The sequence below is a fragment of the Mytilus trossulus genome, chromosome 9 (genome assembly GCF_036588685.1).
Source record: "Mytilus trossulus isolate FHL-02 chromosome 9, PNRI_Mtr1.1.1.hap1, whole genome shotgun sequence".
Classification (NCBI taxonomy): Eukaryota; Metazoa; Mollusca; class Bivalvia; order Mytilida; family Mytilidae; genus Mytilus; species Mytilus trossulus.
Genome location: NC_086381.1, coordinates 43296820 through 43318420, shown reverse-complemented (window position 1 = coordinate 43318420; position 21601 = coordinate 43296820). Strand labels below are relative to the sequence as shown.

Here is a 21601-nt window from a genome sequence, read left to right as displayed (position 1 = left end):
TATACAGTTAGGTGTTTGGGTTAAAATTTTAATTAGTAATATCTGCATGTTCTCAAATAGAAAAAAAAATCCAACTCGATCCCCAAGTGTTCTCATTCAAATGCATTGATCGTCCCAAAAAAAGGGGGGTTCAAACCCCCCCTCTGGATTCGCGCCTGAGTTATGTGTCACCTTTATCAAGTTATGTTTAATTGCTATTTTTAAATCCTTATTTGCATATGCTTACAAATTTAATAAGTTACAAGATAGAAAATATACTTTCTATCTAAAATCAAATCCACTTAATCCAAATTATCTCTTTATCTTTGAAAATTTATAGTGAATTAAATAATTATGAAAATGATATCTATAAAACATTTAATGATTATTTTCCTCAGTGATATGGACAGATGCTGGTAACATATTGGTGACACTACATCTCGGTGTAACAGGTGCCCTCTTCTTACTTACTGACATATAATTATTGATACATTAATATCTAGTGGACAGACAGGTTCATTATAACAAACTAAAATGGAGGAACATGTACACACACATGCTAGTGAATTTTTAGATATGGTTGATTTTGTGGAGAGTCAAGATTTTGGGGCTGATGACGGTGAGCTTATTTCTTCACTTTAAGGAAACTAACTTAAGATTGTTTAAGTAACCTCCTATAGAGCTATTATAGTCCTTATATTCATTGTCTGAAAGCTGACAATTATCATCAATTAAATTATTCTTTATATTTTTTTCTTATAATAGAATTATGAAATAGAAATGTATTAGATTTGTACACAGCCTTTTTATAGTATTGATCCTAATTATTTTTGAGGTTTTAGAAAATCATGGACTTTGTCTGACAGTACCCATTTTGTATTCAGAACCCCTCTTAAATCCCATGTATTAAAGTTCTTACAAGTTTTTCAGTCTGAACCAAATGTCATCTAGACCCTTGTCTCCGTAGAAAAATACACTTGTATTTTTTAAGTCCCTAGTAAACTGCCACATTATTTGAGATAGCCAAACATAGTGATCCTTCATTCTGTATTTTCTGGCATCAAGATTTTAAAATTCATATATTTTTTAACATTACACACAGGCCCGTAGCCAGGAATTTCCCAAGGGGGGTATGTTGGACTCACAAACTCGACTTTAACAGTCACAATTCGAACAGAACAATTTGACTTTAACAGTGCTTATTCGTTTTCAAGGGGGGGTTCGTCCGAACCCCTCGAACCCCCCCCTGGCTACGGGTATGACACAACATATTATAACATTTTTGCAAAGTATGAACAAATTCTTCCATTTTTTGTTATACTGTTATACCACCTGAAGCAGAGGCATAAAAAAAGCTGGTTTTAATTTTACAAAAAACGATGTTTACAATTTGAAACCCTGGTGATACAATAAATTTATATCATAAAACATATAAATATTTTTTTATCTCTTTGTTTGCATGAAGTATCGTTATACAAATCTGACTGCTTGACACCTTAAATACACTAATTCAACTTTTTCCAACTGTTGCCAGCTTTTCCATCATACATAAGTGACATATTTAAATGGATATGAAATACTTTTTTCATGGCAAATATTTAAATGATCAAATTGTCATTGTAGGATTAAACTGATCGAGTTTATATAAAAGTTGTTCATAAGTAAACTGTATAAGTTAAACTCACAAACTGAATAAAAGCTTCAGACAGTTCAGCTGCAATTGGCCTGACATGAAGTTGAAACCATTGGAAAAAAGTTAAAGTTGACCATGCAATAGCATTCAAGTACTCATAGAGCATGCAAATCAGGCACAGACTATAGGACACAGGTGTTACCTGGCCCATTCCAGCTTTTATATTTAATTTTTAGGTAAAATTTATTTTTTTCTGATAGATAAAAGAAATGGTATGTCAGTGCCAATGAGACAACTCTTCATTCAAGTCACAATTTGTAAAGGTAAACCGTCATAGGTCAAAGTACTGTCTTCAACATGGAGCCTTGCCTCACACAGAACAGTAAGCTATAAAGGGCCCCAAAGATGACTAATGTAAAACCATTCAAACAGGAAACCCTACCATCTAGTTGCATGAACACTATAATAATAAACAAAAAATCAAAATACGTAAAAAGATATAACCGAATTTGACAAAAAAACACCACATGTTTATTTCATACATAAAACTCATCAATCTGAATCAAAACTGATTCCTAGAAATAAATCCAGACATACTTATTTTGTATGCGACAGCAACTATAAAACAAAGGTTGCAGGACTGAAATTATTCAAAACAACGGTGAACCAAAACAAAATTTATATGAAATTCAATCAAAATTAAAGATTGATGATTAAGTAAAGAATATCAAGATCTAATTTTTTACTGTGAATAAAAATGATTCATATAAGACTGTGTTCTGTTGATTAAATTACAAAATACAGGTTAAGGTATTGTAATGATGGTAAAACTAAACTTCCATGAAATGTGCAGAATTTATAAACGGATTAAATTCTCAGCAGATACAAGTTTTCAGATTTGAATTTAATTGTTAAAATTATTTTTAAAATGTTAAAAAATAATAAATCATAAATTTGAGACATGAGAACAGCGTGATATTGGTATTTCATGCTGGCTTGATAATTGCAGGACAATTTTAAGTTGGTGGATGTCTTTGATATTATTTGCATATAAATTAACAAGTGGGGACAGGGCATATTAACTGCTCAGTGATAATAATTAAATAACTAAATCTGTCATAGTATAGCGATTAAATATAAGAGAGATTTTTTCCAAACTGTCCTCGGATGTCATCCATCAAGTACCAACGCAGAAAATATGTTGCCATTAGTTGAACTTATTAACATATATTTGAATTTGTTTGATATTGTAATTTCAACATTTAAGGGACTTGAATGGTTTTCTGAAAGAAAAAAAATCACTGAGGACTAATATATTTTATTAACATTGCAGTTGATATGCATGTGGATTAGACATTTAAAGAAAACTGGCTATTTAAGTATGATAACAGTTGGTTCAGGGCAGGTGAAAATTAGATGTTTTATCTTAGCAAATCATTTTTTTTTAAAGCTTAGATACATCCTTGAAATAAAAGTTCCAATCCATATTGAAATTGAAGCCAGTCTTTCACAGTACACCACTGTTTGAGATTTGCATCCTTTTTCTGAACTTTTTATTCCCTCAACTTTTAATTCAAGCATACACAACATGTGTTAACACAAATTTTGTACAAATTGTTGGATTAAAGTTAACTACTTTTCCATTAATAAATCTATCAGTGCTTAAACCATATTAATGAATGATCAAAGTTTCTGCATCCAAGCTCTAAGTGCAGTTGACTATATATAGGTATTTCAATGGTTGATAAAAGAATGATCAAAGTTACTTACCTGAACCAGTTAACTCACAAAGTGCAATGCAGCCATATCAAGGAATAATCAAAGCAATCAAACTCAGAGTGCAGTCAACCTTATCAAAAATATCAAATCAAGTCATACTCAAATCAACATCAGTAGCTATACCTCCTAGAAGATTTCATACAGCTACACATTAAATTAACTTTTAATGGACATCTTCTTGTGCATTGCCAAATAATTGAATGTATAACTTAACAATAGTCCATTTTCATATTACTGACTTTTGACTCTAGAATTTATATTTTTTGCACAGATTACCATGTCTGTGGTATGACATCCTGGTACTCAGTCAAGCAAGAGCAACTTAAATACGAAAATTCAAGATTTGAATGGGTACAATTTTAAGGGAGGTTACCTGTTTAATATGTTCTATACACGAATAAATCATCAGGAACAAATTATATATTTGATTTTACTGTTTTTGGTTGCTGGTAATTGCAGAATGTCCTACCACAGAGAAGGTAACCTTTGACAAATAGTAGTACACAGAGTCAAAGTCTGTAATATGAACATGGACTATTGACCATAACTGTTTTTAAGAAGTAATTAAAGGATGGAAGGATTCTTGAAAGAGACATCATGACACTGTCTAATCAATGGCCAAGACTTATACGTCTTATCAATTGTTTACGTAGTACAGCTACCTGTTAGATTGTTGTTTCACACTAGATTTTGACACCTTGACATTTACCAAATTAAGACACTGCCGCCCAAACAATTTAGCCGATTTAAGTGTAATTAACAGACTTCTTTGCAAAAAATATTTTTGTACCTTGAAAAACATCTGCCAGGAAATAAACCAAGAAAGCTAAGATAAAAACTGGACTACAGATAAAACCATTGATCACATTATTCTTGACATTTATACAATTTCTTATATTTTTTAGTAATTGATAGGAAATATACTGAATGAGATGATCTCCCCTTACTTTTGTCCTTCAAAAACGGATTAAGATTAAGAATGGTATCACACAATTCAAAACTTAACTGTTCTTTGAGAACCTACGACTCTTTGCACAAAAAAGTTTATGATTGAAATTGATCATACTCCCAAATTAATTAAAATGTTAATGAAGAGCTGCTACGTCATTACATTCATATTAACATATGTGTACAGCAAGTTATCATATTAGCCATGGGTTCATATACTGCTGAAAGAAGAACAAAAAGTTCCCACTACAAATTTGTAAATTTGAACATTATGTAATACTAAAATATGTGTGACACACAAATAAGACTGTCCTGTCACATGGTGGCTGATTGAGAACAAAAGTCTAATATAAGATAGATTTAAATGAAGAAGTTCCTGAGTCCTTATTAGGGGGATAGGACCTTTATCAGGACTTTGGGATTGGGTGTTTTTAAGCCTAGGATTTCGGGATCAGGACCCCTCCTACCCCATACCCCCCTTGTTACTTTCTTATGATGGCAAATAATGTAAATTGCAAACATTATTGGTCATCTTTCAGTGGTCACCTTTTAAACGGTATCCCAATTGTAAAATAGAGAGAAGAAAAAAAATTTTTTTTTTATTATTTATAACTTCATATTTACAACATAATATACACAAATATAATAGCAATATATCATGTATAAATCTATAGATATTATCTAATCAATACAACTGTCTATTAGGAAGCATTTTTTTTTTTTTTTAAATACAAATATAATTAAGATAATGAGTAAAGCAGTTTGAACACCGGAGAGAGAGAGAGAGAGATAGAAAGAAAAGAAAGGGAGAGAGAATAGTGTGATGAGTTTTCAATATAATTCATCTAGAAATTGAATTCTATTTTAGTATAGTAAATACAGTATTTTCATTTATAACATGTATAATATTAAATGTAAAGTATATACATTTTTGTACTTAAGTTAGACATTCCATTCTCTAAAATAGAGAAATTAGTATTTGTTAACAGTCAGATTTATTATATTATGAAAATAATTTTGGTATAATTGATCAGAACAAATCACCACAAACATCACTGAAGAGACATGTATTGTCGAAATGCGCATTTGGTGCAGGAAAATTGGTACCATTAATTTTATTATATGAACATGTATTCAAAGACATTTTAATTGTAGAAAATAATAATGGTCAAAACAAAAAGGCTGACGTCATAGTTTTAGTATTATTGTTTCACACTTGATGTGTGTTTATTAATAATAAATGCAAAAAAATAATTTTAATATTATGACGTATGCTAGAATGTCAAGAGAGAAAAAATTAATAACAATACATTTTTGACTCTCGCGACTAAACTTGAAACACTGTCAGATTCCTAAATAATTTAACTTTGTTAAATACTGAAAAAAGAGAGGTAAAAAATACCATAGGGATTACTCAAACCCAAGAGTAGAAAATAAACTTGACAACACCATTATATAGACAAAAAAGTCATACATGAAACACAACATTGAAAACTAAAAAGAGCAACATGGACCCAACAAAAAAAACTGGGGGTGATCTCAGGTGCTCTAGAAGGGTAATCAGATCCTGCTAAACATGTGGCAGTCCTCGTGAAGATGACAATCCTCATTAATTTACATTATAAAAACAATTTAAAAATGTGTTCTCTAGCTCTGTGCTTTAATTATGTTGTTCTTTGTAAAGTGAAAATTTGATTATATATCTTATAATATTTATTATAACAATTAGGAGGGTTGATTCTAAATCATCACAATGTCACAGCAATGGTTTTATTATCAGTTGCCTGTTTGATTATTGTTTCACACATGATAATACTTGTCTGGTCTCAGAGTAGTTGGTAAAGAGTTGCTAAGCAATTTCAGTGGGTAGGTTAAAAGTATTTGGTATGCAGTAGTTTAAGCATAGGAACATCACATTGGTTATGCCCTCCTTATTCATGGTCAAATGACTTAGAAAATGTTGCATAGTTCACATGTTAAGAGTTCGTGTTTAAATGAGGTCAGTTTAAAGGGAGTCATTTATGATATAATAAGTCAATGGTATTTCGGTGGTATGCTATTATATAAGCATTGGGATTTCCATGAAGGGTTTTTGGTAAGACCTGCACCTTTAGTTCAGAGGCGTAGCACCCAAATTTATATTGGTACAGCAGAAAATTTTATGATTCGTGAAGCTAGTCATCCCACCTCATAGATTTTACATGTTAAAGTGGTACTATTTTAATTTCAGCATTTACAATATATATACTGTAAAAAAAAAATAACATGCAGGCCATTCATATTCCTATGAGTGGACTTAAATTCACTCCAAATTTTCATTGAAAAAATGGACACCTTGACACTCGATCAGCAAATGTGGAAATAAATGTCACTTCCGCCCAAACAATTTAATTGAGCATGGTTTTACCGGTGCTATTATCATAAGCGCTAATTTGAATAATTCATAATGAAAAAAATTACATTTAGCAAATTTGAAAATTTTGAATAACATCTGCCAGGAAATTAACCAAGGTTAACCAAGATAATAACTATACACTCAATACTTAATGAATGGCTATAAAAGAAATCATGAAAACGTTGATGACGTCACGGTCAAATGACTTAACTATGTCTATGGGCTGATAACAAAATATCGTCAGCCAATCAGAAGACGCTTTTACATCCAAAATTAAATTATAACCTGAATGAATGCAATGATCACCTTTTCTGGACTTTATATCCTGACTTTTATACACAGATGTAGATTTCTTATATTTTTTTAAGTTTGATATGAAATATACAAATGAAATTATCTCCCCCTTTTTCATTCTCCGAGAGAATTAAGATTAAGAATTATTTTCTCTCTGTTCTTTTTACATGTGACAGACTTAAATGTTGTTATCTACTACACCAAAGGTCAAACAGGCCAAGTAACCTCTGGAATCCATCTGTTCATCCAAATGACCTTGGATAGAAAACATATTTCATTGAAGTCTTTCTTGTCTTCTATAAATAAGAATTATCTAATATTTGTTTTGCATCTTAATAGTATAAAAAATCAAAATCAACCAAAGGTCAAATGAAGTAAATTAAGCAATTATGGGCTTCAGTATGACCTTCAACAGTGAGAAAACCCAATACATTGAGCCATTCCAGTTAATTTCTGACAGGTTACAGGGGATGGATGGGGAGATTTTTTTTTTATACTCATCAGAAAAAAATCATCATGAAAAACTACTATCAGATGAAGAGTTCCTGTTCATGTTGGGTGGATGGGCTTTCATGGAAAACAATGACCTATCAGATTTTTTCACTGCAAGGATTGTACCCATCAGAATTTTAAAAAACTATACCAGATAATGCATGATACGAAACTGTCTACATTTCAAAGCACCCATCATATCTGACATAGGCATTTTTGGAAAACCTAAGATGTGATCATTTTAAATATTTACTGCTGCTAAGACCCTCAGAAGTTTTTTACGTAGAAGTTTACCTGTCAGATGAAAAAAAAAAATCACCCCTAAGATGTATAAATTTTACACCCCTCAGAAAGGACCATCCATCTCCCTTTAGCAGATATTAACTGGAAGGGCCCATTATAGTTGGCTATAATAGGCCCTCAGACATGAAAAATATGAAACAATTCAATTGAGAAAACTTCAATGGCCTAATTTATAGCAAAATAATTTACAAAAAAAACAAATGTGACAGACATGAACCAAAGACAACTCCTGAACTTTGTGACAGTGCTCAACCCTCCTCTAACCCAAATGTGACAGACATGAACCAAAGACAACTCCTTAACTTTGTGACAGACATGAACCAAAGACAACTCCTTAACTTTGTGACAGACATGAACCAAAGACAACTCCTTAACTTTGTGACAGACATGAACCAAAGACAACTTCTTAACTTTGTGACAGACATGAACCAAAGACAACTCCTGAACTTTGTGACAGACATGAACCAAAGACAACTTCTTAACTTTGTGACAGACATGAACCAAAGACAACTCCTTAACTTTGTGACAGACATGAACCAAAGACAACTCCTTTACTTTGTGACAGACATGAACCAAAGACAACTCCTTAACTTTGTGACAGACATGAACCAAAGACAACTCCTTAACTTTGTGACAGACATGAACCAAAGACAACTCCTTAACTTTGTGACAGACATGAACCAAAGACAACTCCTTTACTTTGTGACAGACATGAACCAAAGACAACTCCTTAACTTTGGGACAGACATGAACCAAAGACAACTTCTTAACTTTGTGACAGACATGAACCAAAGACAACTCCTTAACTTTGTGACAGACATGAACCAAAGACAACTCCTTTACTTTGTGACAGACATGAACCAAAGACAACTCCTTAACTTTGGGACAGACATGAACCAAAGACAACTCCTTAACTTTGGGACAGACATGAACCAAAGACAACTCCTTAACTTTGGGACAGACATGAACCAAAGACAACTCCTTTACTTTGTGACAGACATGAACCAAAGACAACTTCTTAACTTTGGGACAGACATGAACCAAAGACAACTTCTTAACTTTGTGACAGACATGAACCAAAGACAACTCCTTAACTTTGTGACAGACATGAACCAAAGACAACTCCTTAACTTTGTGACAGACATGAACCAAAGACAATTCCTTAACTTTGTGACAGACATGAACCAAAGACAACTCCTTAACTTTGGGACAGACATGAACCAAAGACAACTTCTTAACTTTGTGACAGACATGAACCAAAGACAACTTCTTAACTTTGTGACAGACATGAACCAAAGACAACTCCTTAACTTTGTGACAGACATGAACCAAAGACAACTCCTTAACTTTGTGACAGACATGAACCAAAGACAATTCCTTAACTTTGTGACAGACATGAACCAAAGACAACTCCTTAACTTTGTGACAGACATGAACCAAAGACAACTCCTTTACTTTATGACAGTGCTCAACCCTCCCCTAACCTAAATGTGACAGACATGAACCAAAGACAACTCCTTTACTTTGTGACAGACATGAACCAAAGACAACTCCTTAACTTTATGACAGACATGAACCAAAGACAATTCCTTAACTTTGTGACAGTGCTCAACCCTCCCCTAACCTAAATGTGACAGACATGAACCAAAGACAACTCCTTACTTTTGTGACAGACATGAACCAAAGACAACTCCTTACTTTTGTGACGGACATGAACCAAAGACAACTTCTTAACTTTGTGACAGTGATCAACCCTCCCCTAACCTAAATGTGACAGACATGAACCATAGACAACTCCTTTACTGTGTGACAGTGCTCAACCCTCCCCTAACCTAAATGTGACAGACATGAACCAAAGACAACTCCTTAACTTTGTGACAGACATGAACCAAAGACAACTTCTTAACTTTGTGACAGACATGAACCAAAGACAACTCCTTAACTTCGTGACAGACATGAACCAAAGACAACTCCTTAACTTTGTGACAGACATGAACCAAAGACAACTTCTTAACTTTGTGACAGACATGAACCAAAGACAACTCCTTAACTTCGTGACAGACATGAACCAAAGACAACTCCTTAACTTTGTGACAGACATGAACCAAAAACAACTCCTTAACTTTGTGACAGACATGAACCAAAGACAACTCCTTAACTTTGTGACAGACATGAACCAAAGACATCTCCTTAACTTTGTGACAGACATGAACCAAAGACAACTCCTTAACTTTGTGACAGACATGAACCAAAGACAACTCCTTAACTTTGTGACTGACATGAACCAAAGACAACTCCTTAACTTTGTGACAGACATGAACCAAAGACAACTCCTAAACTTTGTGACAGACATGAACCAAAGACAACTCCTTAACTTTGTGACAGACATGAACCAAAGACAACTCCTTAACTTTGTGACAGACATGAACCAAAGACAACTCCTTAACTTTGTGACAGACATGAACCAAAGACAACTCCTTAACTTTGTGACAGACATGAACCAAAGACAACTCCTTAACTTTGTGACAGACATGAACCAAAGACAACTTCTTAACTTTGTGACAGACATGAACCAAAGACAACTCCTTAACTTCGTGACAGACATGAACCAAAGACAACTCCTTAACTTTGTGACAGACATGAACCAAAGACAACTCCTTAACTTTGTGACAGACATGAACCAAAGACAACTCCTTAACTTTGTGACAGACATGAACCAAAGACAACTCCTTAACTTTGTGACAGACATGAACCAAAGACAACTCCTTAACTTTGTGACAGACATGAACCAAAGACAACTCCTTAACTTTGTGACAGACATGAACCAAAGACAACTTCTTAACTTTGTGACAGACATGAACCAAAGACAACTCCTTAACTTTGTGACAGACATGAACCAAAGACAACTTCTTAACTTTGTGACAGTCATTAACCAAAGACAACTCCTTAATTTTGTGACAGACAGACATGAACCAAAGACAACTCCTTAACTTTGTGACAGACATGAACCAAAGACAACTTCTTAACTTTGTGACAGACATGAACCAAAGACAACTCCTTAACTTCGTGACAGACATGAACCAAAGACAACTCCTTAACTTTGTGACAGACATGAACCAAAGACAACTCCTTAACTTTGTGACAGACATGAACCAAAGACAACTCCTTAACTTTGTGACAGTGCTCAACCCTCCCCTAACCTGGTACAGCACAACATAAGAACTAACTATAAATATTATTTGAAAAGGGCTTAAAAATTAACTCATCCGATTGATACAAACCAGAAAAAAACATCCAACCAAATAAAGCTGACTAAACAAGCTCAATTTGAAATCCAAAACATTTATAAAGTACCAGCTGAAGGATGCCTCCCGGTGCGGGAATTTCTCGCTACATTGAAGACGGTGCGGGAATTTCTCACTACATTGAAGACCTGTTGGTGACCTTCTGCTGTTGTTTTTTCTATGGTTGGGTTGTTGTCTCTTTGACACATTCCTCATTTCCATTCTCAATTTTATAAGCATTCAGGGAATGAGTTGTATTTCCAATTTGGTTTATCTGGCCTTGACCTCATTTTCTTGGATCGTGTTAATTAAGTGTAAGTGAAAGTTAAAACATTTATATACATATTCATTATGGTTAAAACACGGATTGGACCCTGGATGTATGAGATATATTAGTTGTTTTTTGTTAAAATCGTCATTGGACCTCATTATCAAGTTATCAGTTATGGTTCATAGAATTTTTCTTTTTTGATACATTTGTATTTTTATAGCTAAAAAACTGAAGTTTCAAATTAGCATGCAATTTTCCAAATGAAGAATTTGATATTGTTGAAATTAAAGAAGAAATTATAATGATCGTTACAGGTGATGAAAAAGTTATAAAATTATCAAACGGTATATTGCTTCAATAATTTCATGAATTTATTTTCCTCATAAAAAGTTAGAAATCTCAGATATGATCATGAATTTTACCGTTATTGTCACACCCCTACCTGACAGAGCCAATCACCTGATTAATTACTGATCACCAAACCCAGCCCACAGGCCGATTGCAGGTGATACATCTCTTTCTTGTCAAAACTTTTTATTGATTTTATACTGCATGTTTTATAAATGTAGCAAAGAGAAAATAGACTTCAATAGATACAGCATATTTGAAAAGTGAAACTTCCTTTGTATTTGACAGTAAAAACAATTAAATTTCTAGATATATATCTTATAGAGAGATATTGTAATTCAATAGACAGATTATCTACAATATTGTTCATACTTTTGAAAAGTTTTTTTAACGAGTGAATTTGATTGGTTATTTCAGGAGAGATGACAGAAACTGAACTTCAGGTAGATAATTCTGGTAAGTTCATATTTATTTTATTATTTGAATTATTAAGCTTTTTATAAAAAAAAATATTTGTACCATATGACATTTTATTTGATAGTTTATTCAGGTTTTTTTTAAAACATTTATATGTTGCAAATCAAAATTTTGCATGCATGTTCTTAACTTATAACCTTTTTATCAAAGTTTTTCTCAGAATTACTGTATTATTTAATTAATAATTAAAATGGCAAGTGAAAAAAAGCCACAATATTTCACAGATAGAGAAATGGCAGAACTTTTTATTAAGTTTTTGTTTGTGTAAATGCCTTTTAGTTTTGACATATATGAAATATATTAAAAAAAGTCTTTGAACATTTCCGTCTGAAAAATAATTAAAAATAGACTTTTTTTTTGTATATAATACACCCTAAGTCTTTTCAGTATACAAAATGTGGAAAATCCTTTCTGCATACTTTTTATTGAGAAATTTCATCTCAAAGTCCTTTCACATATAACTACCTTTACTAAAATTACTGTAGAATCAATGAAGAAATGGAAGTTTTTTCAACTTTATAATTATGTTTTGTTGATAAGTTGATGAATTATATTACGGTAAATTGTATAAATTCAGTAACACCTTCTTGAGAAGGACAATCATATTTGGTGGTAATAGTCATATAATTGGTTATTTGCAGATTTGTTTTTACCATAAGCCAATATTAGACTGATCCTTATGAAACTTGAACACAATGTTCCTTTGCACGAAAGAAAGCTCATATTCAATTAGATTTGGGGTAGAGTCATTTGATATTTAGGGACACTTTATTGTCTAGAACAACTACTTATATCAGTGACTATACAGTATGGGCTTTGCTCATTGTTAAAGGCTGTACAGTGACCTATAGTTGTTGATTTGTGTGTCATTTTGGTTTCTTGTGGAGAGTTGTCTCATCGATTGGCAATCATACCACATCTTCTTTTTTATATTAAACTGCAACTCCTTGAAAAAGTTATTTAAAACTATCACCTTGAACTTTCAAATACTTCGAAGTAATGTTCACATTCAATTGGAATTAATGATATGATTAATTCCTGTGGTTTCCCATACCAAAAAATCAGACTTTGATCCCCCTTTATGCATATATATTATTTGGAAACAATAGGTGACAAAGTGTTTGGAAGACTCACACATTTTAAGTGTTTAACAGAACACTTTTATTGCAAACTAAGATGTAAGATGTGGCATGATGAAAGCTGTCACACAATTTTAATTGACATTGAAAGAACACTGAAGTGTTATAAAATCATTTAAAAGGTGTCTTGATTCTTACACGTTTTGTATGCAGAACTGAAAAACAAAAACATTTTATATATACATACTGTCAACCAACTTATTTTCACGGATACTTTATGTCGCGTTTAGCTCTTTCTAGCCCACTTTGCAGCCAATTAATTTCTTCAAATTTAGTTAATGAAGTTAGATTAATTAGGAAAGATTCAACTTTAACAATTTTCGCAACAATTTATATTTGTGTTTTTTTCGCTAGCAAAGTTATAAAAATAAATTGCTCCCAAACATAAGTTGGTTTACAGTATTATAACCATACTCGGTTTGTAAAGTATCTAGTTAATATAGAATAAGGATGCTGAAATACCCTAGTTGTGCTGTTAAGTTTTCAGGAAAAATCTTTGTATTTATTACTCCGTAGATTCCAAGTTCATTATGAGCTTATGATGGAAGCAGTTATATAAATTCTTTATGCTTAATCTATTTGTAATAGGGTCTATTTGTTTTCTCTCTACAAAAGTTCAGTAATCTATTATTAGATTGGAAGAAACAGTATTTTTAAAGCTGTTCAAATTTAGCAAAGCCATTTAGACCATTTACAGGGTACAAATCAAGGTAAAAAACTAAACTTGAGAGTATCACAATGATAAGTTTACCATTTGTATGTTGATGAACAGACATTTTATACATATAAAATTGAGGATGTAAATTGGGAATGTGTCAAAGAGACAACACCTGACCTGAGTGAAAGATCATAAAACAGCCAAAGGCTACCAATGGGTCTTTATTATAGAGCAAGAAAATCCTGTACCAGGAGGCGTGCTTCAGCTCAGGCCCCTAATTTTTACATGCAAAAGCAAATGAGATACCTAAAAACAGACTATAATCTTTATATGCCTGTGATTAATTCTATTTTAACTAATTCTCTCTGTTCAAACAAACTCACTCCGAGTAGCACTTGAGATTTTTTTTTGCTGTCTTGAAACAAACTACTGATTCTAAGTCTTTTCCGTCTGTCTTGTCATAACCTCATTATTTACTTTGTTGAACTAATTGTCTGGTCAATACAATCAAGTACCTTTCTCTTTTTTTATTTGAAGTTAAATAAGAGAGAGGGATTAATCTGTTACCATTTTCTAGATTGGTTTTTTAATTGCAAATGTGAAATATTCACCTTCAACCTAAACTGGCATCCTGATGTCTATGTATCAGACATAGATCAAAATCCATTCCATAATATTAAGGTTGGTATCAAAAGGTGGTAACATTCTAATTTCAGTGTAAATTTACTCATTTGTGGGAGATTTTCAGGATTGGGGAGATAGCAGAAATGTTTGTTAATTTCCTATTTGAGTAGAACTAATTGTCTCACTGACGTATTGTAAATACCACATATCAACTGATAAAATGCGTTTGTGATTTTTGGATGCATATTAACAATGTTAGGAAATGGAAGGTTTAGTCTGAATCATGTCAGAGGGATAAACAAACAATATGGAATTCTAACGGAAAAAATGGACAATTACATTAATATGTAAATGTTCCTGTGTTTTACAAAAACAGAAACATTTGATTTATTTCACTTCACCCATTACGAAGGTCATTCAAACGTTAGAAATCTAACGTCCAGCCATTGACAGGGGCAGTAATTATTAACGAAAGCGTCGTGTGATTTGGCTTTGGTTTAGGTTTTAAATAAGTTGACTAAACATATAAGAAGTGACAGACCTATAATGAAATCGGCATCATTACTCCGTTAAACTGCTAATTTTCTCTGCATTACGATTGCTGCTGATACATATATCATTGGTTTAAATAAAGGAATGTATTAGAAGTCAGCTCGTTCCTTTATTAGAAGAGATTGCCTTTTCCAGCCTTAAGTCTATCTTATTAAATTAGCTTTGATTGAAATGGATATCTCCAACTAGGAGTCATTTTGTTTTATAAACTTCTTCCTTTCGTAAATATTTTTCATTCTGGTTTGTAATTAAGTATTCATAGCAATGAGTTAAATTTAAGATCCAATTCTTTCTGGTATAATGAGTAAGCTGAATGGGTAGTGTCAGCGATCTACTAAATTGTTTTGTAATTTAGATCGTATTATGCTGTAGTAGGGTGCAGTGTTGATATTCTGTACTAAGTGAAGTGTTAATAATTTCCCTAGTCTAGAACCATTCAGAAGCATCATGTCACACAATGTACATGTACTCTAACATCAAATATGAGCGAAGTTCTGAGAAATTTAGTTTGAAATTTATAGCTAAAAATTTAAAGAGGGGATTCATCTGTAAAATAACATTTTCTGTTTAATAATAACTAAGATCCAATATAAATGACTGTAGATGTGGGTATGAGTCAATGAGCCCCTTAGTAACACAATAAAGAAAAAGATATCTTGAGGTCAAGATAGTTAACATGCAGAGGTCATTAACTGTCCAGGAATAATGAATACATTTTAAAAATAACTACCAATGATTTGGGGAAGGCTATCTAATCTATCATTGTTCATGCATTTATAGCATTGTATCTAACAGCTAAATTATTCAATTGCCATATTTGGATTTATATTTGATTATAACACCTGAGCATTTGTATGTGTTTTGTCTTAATGTCATAAGTGGTGAAAATAAATTTAATTAAAACATGGAAAATAGTTTGATACTTATGGGGAAGAAAACTGCTTTTTCAAGTTGTTAAACTTCACAGCTATTGTAGAGATTGATGTTAATGAAATACAGCTAACAGAGTTATCATTTCAACAAATTTGACTTTCCACTTATGTGTGCTGATCACAAAGCATATTACTAGAATTAGGAAAACACCCTATAGTCCCGTTACATACTTAATATTATTATAAAGAACACAAGAAATCAATTTACTGATAGATTAATTTTCCCTGATAAAAACAATTGTAAATTTATTTACCATATGTAATTACGACGAGAAGGGTTCCGTAGAATTGTAATTTTCTGTGATTTAATTCTTTAAATCATTTAAATGTTATTTCCCGCTATAATTACCATCACAGCAGACTATAGTTAGCCTTTCAAAGCTTCCCAGTGACAATTGTAGATCATCAGGGTGTTTTAACTTTATACAAAGAAGTTGCTGTAATCTTTTTAGGCAAAAACAATACAGTTTGGGCATCTGTAATGTGTTTTTGATGTTCCAAAAGTTATTATAGGGATGTGAAAATATTTTAATGCTGACATTTTAGATAAAGAAAGTTAATGCTCTAGTTTTTATATGCCAATCAACAATGATTGTGTAATAGTATTCTGTTGTCCATCTTGTTTTCTGTCTATCACTCTGTCTGCCCGTTATTCTTTTCAGTTATTCTTTTCATGTTTTCATTATTGCAGGTCGCATGATAACACCGGTAATTTTTTCTAGTTCCCAAAAAACTTTTTCACAAAGACTGGACAATGCAATCAATTTTTATCCGTTTGTAATTTTCATTCACTTTCAAGTATTTTGAACAGTTTCACTTCAAAAATTGAAAAGAACTTGATCACAACCAGTTTGTTTTGTCCAAATCATACAATTAGATGTTCAATGTGAATAAAAATATATTTCACTTCACATGGATTTAGTAACAATTTGTACCTTCATCACAGTTTTGCAACAGTTATTGTAACTTACTTGCCAAAAATGGTAAATGAATGCAAGGTGGCATGTGAGTAACCTCTAAATGAGACAGTAACCTACCAACACAAATAACCAGAAGAGTTTTGATTGCTTGATAGGAATGGCCTATGGTAACGATCGTAGTTGAACTGCTTGTGTTTATACAGATACAATGTTAATCAGTACCAATAGTTAATCTGATTTCTCAAGAGATTCATATTTGAATAGGAAATACATCATGAAAAAACATATATTGATTTAGCAGATTTTTTATTTTTGGAAACAAGTTGTAAAATTTATGGATGTGTATATAGCTGACAAATTATTTAAGTCCATAATGAATAGTTTCAGAAGTTCTATAATTGTTGAAGCTTTGTAACATAACAATAAAAATAAAGGAGATGTGGTATGTGTTCCAATGAGATTGGTTGGGAAAGTTTCATATAGAAACCTTGGGCTGTTAAAGAAAAATTTAAGTAGTTATTTTTCATCTATTTATCAGTAAAGGACATTGTTCTGGTCAGCCCTTTTTATCTCTGACCAGACATTATTTTCTTGGTCAAGTGACTATTCAGAAGTAGTGGTCAATAATCTGGTAAAGGTCATCTGTGACGACAGAACTTCTAGGTGTGACCAAATTAAACAGTAGTGAGATATACAAATTTTAATAAGAAATCTAGAGGTCTAATCAATTCTTCCTGTATTAAACAAAACACAATAAAATGTCTAACCAAAGGTCACAGACTGACCTATAAGTGCTATGGAATGGACATGCAAAGCTGGCCTGACTCAGAAGATGTGGAAAAATTGTCAATGAGACAACTCTCCACCAGAAACCAAATGGCATAGAAGGTAACAACTACAGGTTGCATGGCCTTCAATAATGAGCAAAACTAATTCTGCATCGTCAGGTATACAAGGCCCAGTGATAGTTCAAAATTACATGTTAACATTAAATACCTTCCATACTATAGGTAATTCTGGAGGTCCAGTAGAAATAAACATAAATCTACAGAACGTTATTCCAGCAGATAATAATTGTGTCAGTATAACCTGCTCAAATTCCATTAAGTCCTGAATAATGCAGTCAAAAATTCATTAGATGGAATTGCTTTTAAGTGCATGTTTATTTGTTAAACCAATTTGGGTGGAAAAAATTTAATTTGTTATTTTTTGCCGTAAAATATTTTGACTGTATCGTTCTACTTCAGTATAATATGCCGCTTATTTATAAAATAAAAAAGAAGAAAGAAAATTTGTATATTTATATTCAGTATGCATCACCTTTTAACCAAGCGATATTATTCAATAATAACAATTCCCTAAGTTAGCTTTCAGAACAAATACGATATGTAAAATGTATTAGGAAAACTTAACACTTGATGAAATTGTCAATATCTAGTTAAGAAATAGAAGAATACAAGTCCTGGTCCATAGATTTATCTTTTTGATGAACGGAACCAATTTAGAGAAAATTATCCTGCTCTTCATGATGTGATGAGGGTTTGATCCCTCAATTAGCTATTTTCTTTTGTATTTCTTTTTCAATGGGAAAGTTTGATAATTGGATAGAGTTAATAGGAATGTATATTGACAAACACAATTCTGATTGATTGTTTTAGAATGAAGAATCTGCCAATTGTTTTAGATAACATTGATTAGCTAGAGTTGCCTGCCCCTTATCACGACCCCCATCTGTCTATTAACACCCCTCAGCGCCACCTTGACAATAGAGCTCATCAGTCTGTACGTTAATCAATTCTTTTAACTTTCATCGTCTTAAGAAAGCACCAAAACAAATATGTAATTTTATATATTGCAAAAGGCTATGGCCATCGTTTCATGTGCTACCATGTGAATGATTAAAATGGTCTAATATCTAATTGAAAAAGAGCAGAGAAGGTTAGGATTACAGCTCATGGTATATCTAACCAATAATTGGATGCGGAGGCTAGCTCAGTCGCTTCAATTATAGAAGCCAATTAAGGGTATAACACCGTCCTGAAGTTTGTGAAACACCATTTAATGTGATGAATCTGTCAGGCATCCATTACGTATATTACTTTCAAAATGAAAATGAATATAAAATATAGGGATATTATAGAGGGTAGAAACACTGAAATATCACACAAACCTTAAAGTTACTACATTATACAACCAAAATTATAACAATCATCACTGATAATCTGACTGATTCAATACTCAGATAAATACCCTGTTATTCCTATTTTAAAACTGAACAAAGGTTAAAGTTCAAGTGATGTTTGGGTCAATCTTCAGACAGATACCCTCTCCCTCATGCTTTAAAACTTGACAAAGGTTAAAGTTCAGGTGATGTTTGGGTCGATCTTTAGATAAATACCCTCTCCTTCATGCTTTAAAACTGAACAAAGGTTAAAGTTCAGGTGATGTTGGGGTCAATCTTCAGATACTGTGGATTCGTTTATGTTCATGGACATTTGACTTCTTGGAATTTACCAATCTCTTATCTTCCAGCTCTACAGTAAAAGTCATCAAAAGACACTATAGGCCACTATGTATGTTCTAGCTTCCAGTTAAAGGACACTTTAGGCCACTGACTGTATCTTCTAGCTTCCAGTTAAGGACACTATAGGCCACTCTGCATGTTCTAGCTTTCAGATAAAGGACACTATAGGCCACTCTGTATGTTCTAGCTTCCAGATAAAGGACACTATAGGCCACCCTGTATGTTCTAGCTTCCAGATAAAGGACACTATAGGCCACCCTGTATGTTCTAGCTTCCAGATAAAGGACTTTATAGGCCACTGACTGTATCTTCTAGCTTCCAGATAAAGGACACTATAGGCCACTGACTGTATCTTCTAGCTTCCAGATAAAGGACACTATAGGCCACCCTGTATGTTCTAGCTTCCAGATAAAGAACACTATAGGCCACCCTGTATGTTCTAGCTTCCAGATAAAGGACACTATAGGCCACCCTGTATGTTCTAGCTTCCAGATAAAGAACACTATAGGCCACCCTGTATGTTCTAGCTTCCAGATAAAGAACACTATAGGCCACCCTGCATGTTCTAGCTTCCAGATAAAGGACACTATAGGCCACCCTGTATGTTCTAGCTTCCAGATAAAGGACACTATAGGCCACCCTGTATGTTCTAGCTTCCAGATAAAGAACACTATAGGCCACCCTGTATGTTCTAGCTTCCAGATAAAGGACACTATAGGCCACCCTGTATGTTCTAGCTTCCAGATAAAGGACACTCGAGGCCACTCTGTATGTTCTAGCTTCCAGATAAAGGACACTATAGGCCACCCTGTATGTTCTAGCTTCCAGATAAAGGACACTATAGGCCACCCTGTATGTTCTAGCTTCCAGATAAAGAACACTATAGGCCACCCTGTATGTTCTAGCTTCCAGATAAAGGACACTATAGGCCACCCTGTATGTTCTAGCTTCCAGATAAAGAACACTATAGGCCACCCTGCATGTTCTAGCTTCCAGATAAAGGACACTATAGGCCACCCTGTATGTTCTAGCTTCCAGATAAAGGACACTATAGGCCACCCTGTATGTTCTAGCTTCCAGATAAAGAACACTATAGGCCACTATGTATGTTCTAGCTTCCAGATAAAGGACACTATAGGCCACCCTGCATGTTCTAGCTTCCAGATAAAGAACACTATAGGCCACCCTGTATGTTCTAGCTTCCAGATAAAGAACACTATAGGCCACCCTGTATGTTCTAGCTTCCAGATAAAGAACACTATAGGCCACCCTGCATGTTCTAGCTTCCAGATAAAGAACACTATAGGCCACCCTGTATGTTCTAGCTTCCAGATAAAGAACACTATAGGCCACCCTGTATGTTCTAGCTTTCAGATAAAGAACACTATAGGCCACCCTGCATGTTCTAGCTTCCAGATAAAGAACACTATAGGCCACCCTGCATGTTCTAGCTTCCAGATAAAGGACACTATAGGCCACCCTGTATGTTCTAGCTTCCAGATAAAGGACACTATAGGCCACTCTGTATGTTCTAGCTTCCAGATAAAGGACACTATAGGCCACCCTGTATGTTCTAGCTTCCAGATAAAGGACACTATAGGCCACCCTGTATGTTCTAGCTTCCAGATAAAGAACACTATAGGCCACCCTGTATGTTCTAGCTTCCAGATAAAGGACACTATAGGCCACCCTGTATGTTCTAGCTTCCAGATAAAGAACACTATAGGCCACCCTGCATGTTCTAGCTTCCAGATAAAGGACACTATAGGCCACCCTGTATGTTCTAGCTTCCAGATAAAGGACACTATAGGCCACCCTGTATGTTCTAGCTTCCAGATAAAGAACACTATAGGCCACTATGTATGTTCTAGCTTCCAGATAAAGGACACTATAGGCCACCCTGCATGTTCTAGCTTCCAGATAAAGAACACTATAGGCCACCCTGTATGTTCTAGCTTCCAGATAAAGAACACTATAGGCCACCCTGTATGTTCTAGCTTTCAGATAAAGAACACTATAGGCCACCCTGTATGTTCTAGCTTCCAGATA

General features: G+C 33.4%; 1 protein-coding gene across 5 annotated transcripts in view; it reads left to right on the top strand.

Annotated features, from left to right (window-relative positions):
- The window catches only part of LOC134682962 (LIM domain only protein 3-like), a 102986-nt gene that overhangs the window by 36886 nt on the left and 44499 nt on the right, over positions 1-21601 (top strand). For 4 of the 5 annotated variants that reach the window (XM_063541912.1, XM_063541913.1, XM_063541916.1 and 1 more), the window contains one exon: positions 12144-12182. In XM_063541912.1, the coding sequence (XP_063397982.1) occupies positions 12144-12182 (39 nt within the window). Of the gene's footprint in view, positions 1-389; positions 599-12143; positions 12183-21601 lie in introns of all 5 variants that reach the window. The other variant, XM_063541917.1, reaches the window with a different exon arrangement.